General features: G+C 40.3%; 1 protein-coding gene across 5 annotated transcripts in view; it reads right to left on the reverse strand.

The window, feature by feature from the left end:
- The window catches only part of RNASEH2B (ribonuclease H2 subunit B), a 142,383-nt gene that overhangs the window by 15,029 nt on the left and 114,139 nt on the right, over positions 1-13,215 (reverse strand). For 3 of the 5 annotated variants that reach the window (XM_023731529.1, XM_023731525.1, XM_023731526.1), the window contains 2 exons: positions 7,475-7,555; positions 4,708-5,173 (listed from right to left, as the gene is read on the reverse strand). The exons of the other annotated variants lie outside the window; for them this stretch is intronic. In XM_023731529.1, the coding sequence (XP_023587297.1) occupies positions 5,057-5,173; positions 7,475-7,555 (198 nt within the window). In that variant the 3' untranslated portion in view covers positions 4,708-5,056. Of the gene's footprint in view, positions 1-4,707; positions 5,174-7,474; positions 7,556-13,215 lie in introns of those variants that run through there. 5 annotated transcript variants of the gene reach the window in all.

Here is a 13,215-nt window from a genome sequence, read left to right on the forward strand (position 1 = left end):
ATGCAGAATACATAATAGCCTGGGAAAATGCTCATGAAATAATGTCCAAAAAAAAGTTATAAAATTACTACTACAATTTCTTTTTAAAAATTATAATAAAAAATTACCATATTATCTCTGAAAAATGAAAATTTGGAAGATTACAATTTTCATTTTATACTTTTCTATATTTTTTTACCCACTACCCTTTGTCAGTTTCTTGTACTGTGGCGGCTTGCATGTTGCTGTGATGCCAGAAACTACACCACAGTATTTCAACGACCAGCAGGGTCACCATTGGTGGACAGGTTTCAGTGGAGCTTCCAGAATAAGACAGACTAGGAAGAAAGGCCTGGTGATCTACTTTCAAAACTTAACCTGTAAAAACCTTATGGATTACAACAGAACACTGTCCAACTCTCTTGCTTTGGACACATCATCTGGAGGGATCAATCACTAAAGTAGGACGTGATGTTTGGTTAAGCAGAGGGCAGTGGCATCACTAGGGGAGTGCAAGGGTGTGGACCACACTGAGTCACACTGCCAGAAGGGGTAACACCAAAATAACTGTCTATAAAATTTTTGTGCAGTGTTTCAGCTGAAATTTATTGTTTTTTATAAAAATACCCCCATAGTTAGTTACAACAACAAAAACATTTTTCGTAAGCCCAGCTTACATGCATCAATATACCTACAAGGCTAAAATTCTCTGCTAATTTACTTTTTCAACCTTCTCATGAGCCCCAGTCAGAGCTGTCAGTATTACCCAATTACAACGATGCTTTGAATCACATGGTTTCATCTGCAGGCACAATAAGCATGCACTGTTGTTTTCATTGCTGCCGCTGTTTTTATAGTTGCTGATTTTGTCAAATTTTCTGGTGTTTTAGCTAAATATTGTGGTAATTCGTATTTGTGAACCTGTATCAATAACCCACCACGAGTCTGTCAGTTTGTTGTACTGTGGTGGCTTGAGTGTTGCTGTGATACTGGAAGCTGTCACTGGTATTTCAAATAAAACCAGGGTCACCCATTGTGAATATGTTTCAGTGGAGCTTCCAGACCAAGACAAACTAGGAAGAAGGACCTGGTAGTCTACTTTGGAAGGCTAGTGAAAACCTCATGAATAACAGCAGAACACTGTCTGATATAGTGCTGGAAGATGAGCCCCTCAGGTTGGAAGGCACTCAAAACATGACCGGGAAAGAGCTGCCTCCTTAGAGTCAGTCAACCCTAATGATATGGATGGAGTCAAGCTTTCAGGACCTTCATTTGCTGATGTGGCACAGCTCAAAATGAGAAGAAACAGCTGCAAACAGTATTAATAATTAGAATGTGGAATGTATGAAGGAAATGTATCTGGGAAAATTGGAAGTCTTCAAAAATGAAATGCAATGCATAAAGATAGATATGCTAGGTGTTAGTGAGCAGAAATGGACTGGTATTGGCCATTTTGAATCAGACAATCATATGGGCTACTATGCCGGGAATGACAAATTGAAGAGGAATGGCATTGTACTCGTCATCATCAAAAAGAACATTTCAAGGTCTAGCCTGAAGTACAAGGCTGTCAGTGATAGGATAATATCCATACGCCTACATGGAAAATCAGTTAATATGACTATTATTCAAATTTACACACCAACCACTGAAGCCAAAGATGAGGAAATTGAAAATTTTTACTAACTTTTGCATCTGAAATTGATCAAACATGCAATCAAGATGCATTGATAATTAATGGTGACTGTAATGTAAAAACTGGAAACAAAGAAGGATCTGCAGTTTGAAAATATGGCCTTGGTGATAGAAACAACCCCAGAGATTGTATGATAGAATTTTGCAAAAACCAATAACATTCACTGCAAATATCTTTTTTCAACAACACAGGTGGCTATTATACACCTGTATTTCACTGGATCGAAAACACAGGAATCAAACTGACTACATCTGTGGAAAGAGGCCATGGAAAAGTTCAATAACATCAGCCAGAACTAAGGCCAGGGGCCGACTGCAGAACAGACCATCAATCGCTCATATGCAAGTTCAAGTTGAAGCTGTAGAAAATTAGAACAAGTCCACAAGAACCAAAATACGACCTTGAGGATATCCCACCTGAATCTTCAGATCATCTCAAGAATAGATTTGATGCACTAAACACTAATGAGTGAAGACCAGACAAGTTGTGAGATGACATCAAGGACATCATACATTAAAAAAGCAAGAGGTCACTGAAAAGATAGGAAAGAAAAGACCAAATTCGATGTCAGAAGAGACTCTGAAACTTGCTCTTGAATGTCAAGAAGCTAAAGCAAATGGAAGAAATGATGAAGTAAAAGAGCTGAACAGAAAATTTCAAAGGGCAGCTTGAGAAGAGAAAGTAAAGTATTATAATGAAACGTGCAAAGACCTGGAGTTAAAAAAACCAAACGGAAGAACACACACAAGATTTCTTATGCTGAAAGAACTGAAGAAAAAATTCAAGCCTTGAGTTGCAATTTTGAAGGATTCTACGGGTAAAATATTAATGACGCAGGAAGCATCAAAAGAAGACAGAAGGAATACAGAGTCACTGTACCAAAAAGAACTGGTTGATGTTCAACCATTTCAGGGGTAGCATATGATCAAGAACTGATGGTATTGAAAGAAGATGCTCAAGCTGCACTGAAGGTATTGGGGAAAAACAAGCCTCCAGGAATTGACAGAATACCATTTGAGATGTTTCAACAAATGGATGCAGCGATGGAGGTACTCACTCATGCATGCCAAGCAATTTGGAAGAGATACCTGGCCAACTCACTGGGAGAGATCCATATTTGTGTCCATTCCTAAGAAAGGTGATTCAACAAAATGTGGAAATTATCAAACGATATCATTAATATCACACAGAAGTAAAATTTTGCTGAAAATCATTCAAAAAATGGTTGCAGCAGTACATCGACAGGGAACTGCCAGAAATTCAAGCTGGATTCAGAAGAAGTCATGGAATGAGGACTATCTTTGCTGATATCAGATGGATCTTGGAGGGAAACAGAGAATACCAGAAAGCTGTTTAGCTGTGCTTTATTAACTATGCAAAGGCATTCGACTGTAGATCACAACGAATTATAGATAAGTGTGAAGAATGGGAATTCCAGAACATTTCATTGTGCTCATGCGGAGTCTGTACATAGACCAAGAAAGAGTCATTCAAATAGAACAAGGGGATATTGTGTGGTTTAAAATCAGGAAAGGTATGCGTCAAGGTTGTGTCCTTTCACTAAATTTATTCGATCCATATGCTGAGCAAATAATCCGAGCAGCTGGACTATATATGAAGAAGAACATGGCATCAGGATTGGAGGAAGACTCATTAATAACCTGTGACATGCAGATGACACCTTTCTTGCTGTGAAGAGGACTTGAAGCACTTACTGATGAAGATTACACCTCAACGTAAAGAAAACAAACATAAAGAAAACAAAAATCCTCACAACTGGACCAATAAGCAACATCATGATAAATGGAGGGAATATAGAATTTGTCAAGAATTTCATTTTACTTGAATCCACAATCAATACCCATGGAAACAGCACTCAAGAAATCAAATGACGTATTGCATTGGGCAAATCTGCTGTAAAAGACCTCTTTAAAGTGTTGAAAAGCAAAGATGTTACTTTGACGACTAAGGTGCACCTGACCCAAGCCATGATATTTTCAGTCATCTCATATGCATGTGAAAGCTGGATAATGAATAAGGAAGACCAAAGAAGAATTGATACCTTTGAACTACCGTGTTGGTGAAGAATATTGAACACACCATGGACTGTCAGAAAAAATGAACAAGTCTGTCTTGGAAGAAGTACAGCCAGAATGCTCTTTAGAAGCCAAGATGGCAAGACTTCGTGTCACATACTTTGGACATGTTATCAGGATGGACCAGTCTCTGGAGAATGACATTATGCTTGACAGAGGGTCAGTGAAAAAGAGGAAGATCCTCAATGAGATGGACTGACACAGTGGCTGTGACAATGGGCTCAAACATAGCAACAACTGTGAGGATGGTACAGGAATAGGCAGTGTTTCATTCTGTTGTACACAGGGTTGCTATGAGTCGGAACCGACTCAATGGCAACCGACAACAACATATCAATAACTTCTTGTAGAATGAAGTAGTAATTAAAGGAAAAGAAGGAGTGATATACAGGAATTACAAAAAAAACTACTAAGGTTTCTTTATGTTCTGGTATGGGAGGAGGTCCATGGTGGGGGTGACACCATAAGTAACCTTACGGGGTGATATCAACCCAATGATGCCACTGGTAGAGGGCCAGTGAGGGCAAAGGAGACCCTCGGTGAGATGAATTTGCACAATAGGCAGAATGATGGACTAGAACATGCTGGAAATTGTGAGGATGATGCAAGACCAGGAAATACTCCATTCTGTTTTATATAAGGTCGTCACAAGTGTTGGAATCAACTTGATTACAGTGATCTATCTATCTGTCTATTTATCTTACGTACCTACCTACCTACCTAGCTATCTATCATCTATGTATGTTTTCTACAATGAACATATATATTCATAAAAACTGAAAAATACCATTAAAGATTTACTAAAAACTAAAGCCTTTTGAAAGGTAGTAGTTTACCTGATAGCTTTGCTATATCATTTCTCTCAGTATACTGAAAACAGTATTGCTATAGCTATTGTGTGGCAAAGGTGTATGAAATAATAGGCACACACACAAATACCATCACATGTCATTTTATTGAGGGAATTATGCTACTACATGTTAATTCTATTTACCTGATTACTTTTCATTATGTCAAACAAGACTCCAAAGGCCACAAGCCACGAAGTTACACAATTACTTTCCCATATTTTGTTCAGGAACACAAAAATCAAATACAAAGAATGTTCAAGTCAATATGAAAACTGTCCTTCAGCTTCTTTGGTTGACATTTTTTTGTTTTGTTTTGTTTTTTTTGGTTTCTCCCCAAAAGGCAACCATTAAAGATCAGGAAGTATAGTGGCATGGAAGAAGGACGAAAATGGAACATGTAAAAAGCAAAAACAAAGTTTTGCTACATTTTATCTTCAAAGTTTCAAATCTTTTTTTTTGTTTTTTGCACCAAAAAAGCTATCAATACTTTTCATTCCACTCTTGTCAACTTTAGCCAAAGCCTTCTGAGCTGCAGTCATTTTGCTATTTTTCTGTTAATGGAAATAAGAGAGAAAAATTGTCATGAATCATAACATTCACAAACCATTCGTGTAAATCAAACAAGACTGTGTATGTCTCGAAGTTTAGTAAGGGGAGGTAAACCTTCACTACTAACATGCTTCCTAAGAGAGTGATTATGAAAAAGAAGTTCTGAATTAATTCAGACCTAAGAGACAGAATATGTTAAAAGAGTCAGAAGACCAAACTGCCGCCTCCCAAGGAGTGGGATGTTACAATAGTTTACTTGAGGGGATAGTTCTGGAGGGCACATTAGTGCAATGACACCAACAATGGGACTGACAGACTGCAATTCAATCTGCGTCATCAGAGAGAGGAACTGCACTCTGTGGAAACCAAGGACAACACTATAATGTCCCAAAGATCACCTGTATTACAAGGCATATCGGGAGCAGCAGAAGAGCTGTCCCATCCTTCCAACAAAGAAATACTGTCCAAAAAGCTGACTCCAAATGATCCTGCCTTGTAAATTGCTATCTCTTCCACAACTCGCTCATAATACTGGATGGGAATCAGCAAAGAAAAAAAATCATCTGTCTCCCTGGGGACTGTGGAACAAAATCATTGCCAAAGTATCTTTTAAGTCTATAGTATGTGATCCCCACACTCTTCCTTCTCACATTATATCACTTATAACTTAGTGGGCTCATTTTTTGACTGGATGGTGAACAATGACAGTCCCTTTCAGACAAGCTATCCCATGGTCCAACCTCCTGCCTCACCAGTGCCATTCCCAGTGGATACAAGGGAAGTGGCGCTTAGAAGGGCGGGACAGAAATATCACCCTTAGACAAACACAAGATGCCCCTGCTAACAAAGAGCACTGAGAAAACTAGCTAGTTAGCCAGCTCTCTAGTTGGATTATCACCTGACACCACAGGCCAAAATAAATTACATATAGATTAAAGAATAAAATTAAAACAAACAAACTTTAATGGTGGTTGTTAAATGTTAAAATCTAAGTGGAAGTTACTTCATCTTGGGATGGACAAGACCTTTCTAAGCATAATTTAAAAACAATGGTAAAATCATAAAGAAAAGTGATTTTTATACTTAATTTCAGGAAAGATAAAACTGTTAAAAAGTCAAAAAGGCTAAAAAATATTGGACAATTATTTGTACCTATACGTCATGAAAAGTGTTAATAGCCATAATTTAGAATGAACTCTTACAAATCAACAAGAAAAACATTACCATTCCAATACAAAAACAGGCAAGGGACATGAATCAACAATTTTCAAAAATGCAAATGGGCAACAAACATTTGGAAAAAACTGTTTGGTTGTAAACTAATTAGTAAACTAATTTGACAGGCAAAAATTTTCAAGAATAAAAATCACACTCCATGTTGTCCAGCATGCAAGATGAATACTCACCAGCAATAATTGTTGCGAGTACAAATTTTACTATATTTCTGGAAAGCATTTTGGTTGTATATAGTTCAGTAATTACAAAAGGGCTCAGGTTTTTTGAGCTCTTACTCTTACTTCTAAATTCTGTCTAAAGAGTATAATCAGAGGTGCAGACAGACTAGAAACAAGAAATGTTGATCACTTCCTTACAACAAAAATTAAAAAAATATGAAGTAACCTATGTGGCAAAAAATAGGGGAATGACTAAATAAATTATATTCCATATGATGAAATAAAATAACACACATACTTGAATGCTGTGAAGCAATTAAAATGTTTTCAAACGAAATTTAATGACGTGAATATTTTTATTATACAATGGTAAACGAAAAAGAAAAGAGCTAAAAACCATGTAAATTTTATAATGCCAGTTTTAAAATCCATGTATATGCATATGTATATATGTATGTGTGCATATATACTGTATGTATATTGCATGCATAAAACTCAAGAAGAAATATCATCAGAACATTTGCTGAGGTTATTGCTGAATGGTGGATTAATAATTTTGTCAGCATCATGATTTCTGGGAAGCTTCTGGGCAGTAGGGTTGGCAAACAATTACCTTGTGGCTGCTCCCTCTCTCGCCCCACCCTACCACTCTAAGAATACATAGCAAAGCTCAGGCACACTCATGCTAAGTACATCGCATTTCTTTGATTTGTAAAAAGTCTTACTTGCCTAATATTTTCACTGCTGTGCACAACTCTGAATTAATTATTAAGTCAGGGAAATGCAAGTCGCTCATTCTGCATGGTCAGGATTGCAAGAGCGCCATACAGCGCACCACCGTCCCTTGATGTGCTCAGACAGTGGTACCCAGGTGTACAGAGAGCATGCCATTGCCCTGGACACACGTACCTTTTCAGTCTTCAAATCTTTAGTGTTAAACTTAGTATAATCTTCTTTTGCTTCTACAGGCTCATCAGACAACTTTATTTTCTGCAACGTTAGAGCAGTGAAGTGGTGTCAAACATCACCTTGACACTTACATCAAACCATTTAAAACAAAGAGCAATCATGCGCAATTTGGACCCAGCAGTCACCTCACACAGAGGCCAAATGGAGCAGCAGATGCTTGCAAAGGGCTTGACATTTTATGAGCTCCTTCACATTTTGCCAGATATCTAGGGAGCTAAGGTATACACCACTTCCCAAAAGGAGCCTTGGTGATGTGGGCTATAACTGGGCAGCTACATGACCCAGCCCCTTAGGCCGTCTCTCAACACTAAATGCAGACTGTGTATGCACCAGGTACGGCGGGCATCCAGTGACTGCTGGCTGCCTGGACAGTCTGAATGGTGAAAGCAAGGCGAGGTGGTCACAGGTGAGAGTCCCCTCTAGGAGGCCAACTGCAGCCAGAACCCTGCTCCATTCCCCTCCTGGGCTGCTTTAAAGCCCACGTATGAATACAGAGATGATGTCATTCTATTATTGCCATCTTTGCACAGCTGCGTGTTCTTCCCTGCTTTGCACTCAACTATCTCATTCTATGCACACAAGAGCAGCTCTACAAAGCAAGCAGCCGGCAGGAGACGGAAGGACAGAGAGGTAAATGATTAGCTTAAGGTCACCTTGGAGAAGACTTAGGACAAGATCTTCATTTTCGACAATCGTTCTTTCCAGTAGACCCAATGACAACTAAGTTAAACCTTTACTTAATATTCTCACCTCTCCCGTGAGTGTTTTGTACCAAAGAATGTGAGAATCTTGTCAAGAGCTAGAGAGGCCTTAACGTTCATAATGTGTCAAATTGTGACACACTGATGAAAAGGTACCATAGCTGGGCAGATAAGTCTGGATGTTTAAGATGGAGAACTGAATGCCTGGTGCTCACAACTTGGATTTTGACAAATCTTCAAATTCTTTGCGGAAAAACCAGGCTGACAAGACCCAACAGAGATCTACCCTAGGAAATGCAGCTTTGCTCCTAGCCTCATGCTTCATTCCCAAGCTCTTGATGAACAAAGAACTGGTAGGGCTAACGATAAAAGATGCACAACAGGCATTAGCACAGGGGGAAAACATGTCTTAAGATTCTTCACTGCAGAGGTGGGGCCAAGATGGCAGAGTAGTCAGACACTTCCTGTGGTCCCTCTTACAACAAAACCCAAAACAACAAGTGAATAAATTATATATGACAATCTAGGATTCCTGAATATCAAAAGCAAAGATGAGGAATTGGATTGAGTGGCAGGGGGAGGGAGAGATGGTTCGGAAGCAGTGAGGAGTTGCCAGACCTGATCTGGTGGAAGCCTGGAAACTTTAGGCCAGACAGGCTGGCTTGTGTGGAGAGGCAAGCAGTGGGGCTTGGGAGGCATTTTCCACACTGGGAGAGATCAAACTGCAGACAGTCTACCTGAGCCTCCAGAACCAGTGAAAAGCGGCACTCAATAGGCAAAAGATAAGTACATGAGTCTGACCTACCGCGTAGATCAAAAAACACCCACTTTGGGAAAAACCTCTCTGCTGTTTACCTGCCTCCTCCCTGCCCTGCACGGGGTCCCCAGCCAGCTTCAGTGATTGCCGAGTCCCCAGGGCTGGATGTAGGACCCGTCACACGTCCTGAGCCATTCTCTTGGCCTTGGAAAGGGAACAAATTAACAAACAGGAAAAAATAATCTGCCAGCTACCCTAAGCCGGGAACTCAGGGTAGGCACAGCTCCTTTGCCTAGGCACAGGCATAAGGGGTCCATGGACTTTGAATGCCTTTCACCTCTGCATAGACCTCTGTGGGCCCACTGCAACAGCGAAGGTCCTCATTACCACAGTACAACAGGGTATATAACTAAAGCCTAACTTCAACTGTATCAGCTGTATGGTGAAGTGGCAGGTTCATGACATTTGACACTGCTCTGACCATTAAGCAGGGTCCTCGCCTACCCAAATCAGGGGCCTGAGGACTGGTGGCTCCACCCACACCACCTAGCCAGATGTGACAGTGGTCCAAAAATAAGCAGTGCCTCTCAGTCCTTACAGCCAATAGCACTGGGTGCTCATAGTCCAGATGCAAAACCAACCCAACTATGCACTCCAGGGGACAGGGACACATTTTCCTCCCAGACACTCAGGGACAGCCCTCAGCCCCCTGCCTTGCTCAGAGCGTGACCACCTACTACAGCCAGATACCTGTGCCTACACCAATCATGTAGGTGATACCCTGCACCAACACTTGGTGACTGACTAGCTGGACATCTAAGCTGAATCCATACAAGAAAAGTAAACAGAATCCTGAGCTCACATACTTAGTAACAGATCTAACCACCTGGTGACAGGACGTTAGAGCTTCAAAGGTGCCAATAATCAAACTAGTTCACAGGAGTAGCCTATTTGGGCATATCAAAACAAAACAAAACAAGAAGCTAGGACACAGTAAGCAAATATAAAATAAATAAATATAATAACTTATTGATGGCTTGGAGACAACAGTCAATATCAAATCACATAAAGAAGCATACCATGATGGTGCCAGCAAGCTCCCCAAAGGAATCAAGAAATTTTCCAGAGGAAGAGAACATCTTGGAATTACCAGAGGTAGAATACAAAAGATTAATATACAGATCTCTTCAAGAGATCAGGAAGGAGATCAGTCAAAATCCAGAACAAGTGGAGGAACACACAGACAAAGCAACAGAGGCACTTAAGAAGATTAGAGAAGAGCATAATGACAAATTTAACAGGCTGCAAGAATCCACAGAGAGACATCAAACAGAAATCCAGAGGATTAACAATAAAATTTCAGAATTAGACAACTCAATAGACACTCATAGGAGCAGAATTGAGGGAACAGAAGTTAGAATTAGTGAGACTGAAGATAAAGCACTTGACACCAACTTATTTGAGGAAAAATCAGATAAAAGAATTAAAAAAAATGAACAAACTCTAAGAATTATGGGGGACTCTATCAAGAGGAATAACCTACAAGTGATTGGAGTACGAGAACAGAGGGTGGATAACAGAAAACACAGGGAGAATTGTTGTAGATTTGTTAGCAGAAAACTTCCCTGATATCGCAAAAAATCAGAAGATATCCATCCAAGATGTTCATCGAACCCCTCATAAGGTAGATACCCAAAAGAAAGTCACCAAGACATACTATAATCAAACTTGCCAAAACCAAAGATGAAGAGAGAATTTTAAGAGCAGCTAGGCATAAAAAAAAGCCATCTACAAAGGACAGTCAGTAAGACTAAGCTTGACTACTCAGCAGAAACCATGCAGGCAAGACGGTAGTGGAATGATATATATAAAGACTTGAAGGAAAAAAATTGCCGGCCAAGAATTATATATCCAGCAAAACTGTCTCTCAAGACTTCTGGCAATATGGTGCTCTAGGCAGAAGCACCACACCGTCCCTCCACAGCAAAGATCAGAAAAACTAAGTCAAACAGAGAAAGCAGCAATCCTGGAACCCTAAACATCAAATGAAGAGATAAAGAACTCAGCCAAGCACCAAATGGAATGAGAAACTGACAGAGAACAGAGAGCAAGGAGACATACATGCAGAGGTCCCCTATCAGCTAATGCAGCACAGATCCGCCATCTTGGACTCCTATCAGAGACCAGCAAATAGGGGGTACGAGAAAGCAGCTTCATGGAGCTTCCAGCAGGAGACAGAAAAACCGGTAACTGGTGACATACGCTTTCCCACCCCCCACTCTTCCTCACCCCCACTCAGCCAACTCTGCTTCCCACGGCCAGTCTCTTGGCCGGGAAGCACCGGCTGCTTGGATTCCACCCACCCACACTGGACGACTCCCTGAGAGCAATTTGTGGGCTGCTGGTGTTGCTTTTTTCCACTTCTTTTGATTTCTTCCTTACCTCTCACTACCTCCCCCTCCTTTTGCTCAAACACCCGGCTCCATGTGCCATCTTTGGTTCTTCCTGAGGGGCTGTGGAGCTCCGCTCGAGTGTGGAACTGCTTCCCAGTCCATGCTGCCATGTTGGTGGGATCCCAGGGCTTTTTTTTGTTTGTTTGTTTTGAATTGTTTGTTTGTTTTCTTTTTCTTTTCTTGAGTTGGCAGCCCGTTCTGACCAGGCAGTGCTGTGCGGCTTGGGACCTACCCCTTTAGCTTGCACAGATGCACAGAGGGATCCCTGAGAGCATTTCTTTTTTAAGTGGGCTTTTTTTTTCTTGTTTTTTGGAGGGGTTTCTTGCTCTTTTTTTTTTTTTTTAATTTGTTTTGTTTTCTTTTCCCTCTTTTTCCATTTTTGTCTTTCTTCATTACTCAGTTCCTCATCTCTCTATACCTTCCTTATCTTCCTGTACCCTGAATACCTAGTACTGAGTGACACCTCTACGTCTTCTAGCCGGGCTGTACTTCAACACCTGGGAACAACTTCCCCAGACATCATAGCTGCACCGGTGGGATCTCTGGGAGCTTTTTTTTATTTTTTCTTTCTAATTCTTATTTATTCATTCTTTTCTTTTTTTCCTTCTTCCTCTTTTTATTTTTCTCCATTTCATAGTCTCTCATCTCTCCACTCCAATGGCAAGCTCCCCTAGCACTCTTTTTTGTTTGTTTGCATGTTTTTGGCTCTTGTTCTTCTCTCCTCTCTCCCATACCCATCTTAGCTCCACACATCACAATTTACCCCCTCCATCATGCCTACCTGCACCGTGCGCTGAACATCACACCACCAAGCAGCACAGGCATTGCCTACCGGAACCAACCCTGCACTGATTACCGACCCGCCCTGGTGGCTGTAGTAAGTGCCACAAACAACCCATCCCAGCAACTCCTCTTCAGCTAGACCTTCCCTGCTGTACCATAGCTGAATGACTGACCCTGCTAACTGGAGAAGGAGGCAAAAAGTATTGTGCCCAGAGACAGGCAAACAAGAAAGAACACACAGCCCACCTGCTCAGACATAACCAAAAAAAAAAAACGATGAAACAAACAAATCTACAATCAATAAACAAGAAAAATAACTATTGAATGCCCCAAAGACAGCAGACAATACCAAAACATTTACAAAAACAGGACAGGATGGTTCCAGCAGGTGTCCAAAATAAAATACCAGTTGACTTTCCAGTAGAAGAAAAGGCACTAGAACTACCTGATAGGGAATTCAAACCTCTAATACTCAGAATTATCCAAGAGTTGAAGCAGAAAGCAGACAAAAATGAGGAAAAAATAGAGAAATTCATGGAAAAGGCAGGCAAATTCATGGGAAATACAGACAAAAAAATGGAAGAATTCAGAAAAATAATGCAGAAACAAAATGCGAAAATAAATTCACAACTAGAAATTATACAAAAACAATAATTAGAAATCCAAAAGATAAACAACAAGATTTCAGAGATGGACAGTGTCATAGAAGGGCTGAGGAGCAGATTTGAGGTGTTGGAAGACAGGATCAGCAGAATTGAAGACAAACACTTGGATACAACTCTGTTAGAGGAAAACTCAGAAAAAAGAACAAAGAAAAATGAAGAGACCTTGAGAATTATGTGGGATACAATCAAAAGCAAAAATTTTCAAGTGATCGGAGTTCCAGAACAGAGGGAGAAAACAGAAAACACAGAGAGGATCATTGAAGAACTGCTGACAGAAAACTTCCCCAATATCATGAAAGATGAAAAGCTGGCCATCCAAGAA

The sequence above is a fragment of the Trichechus manatus genome, unplaced genomic scaffold, assembly GCF_000243295.1.
Source record: "Trichechus manatus latirostris isolate Lorelei unplaced genomic scaffold, TriManLat1.0 scaffold00044, whole genome shotgun sequence".
Lineage (NCBI taxonomy): Eukaryota > Metazoa > Chordata > Mammalia > Sirenia > Trichechidae > Trichechus > Trichechus manatus.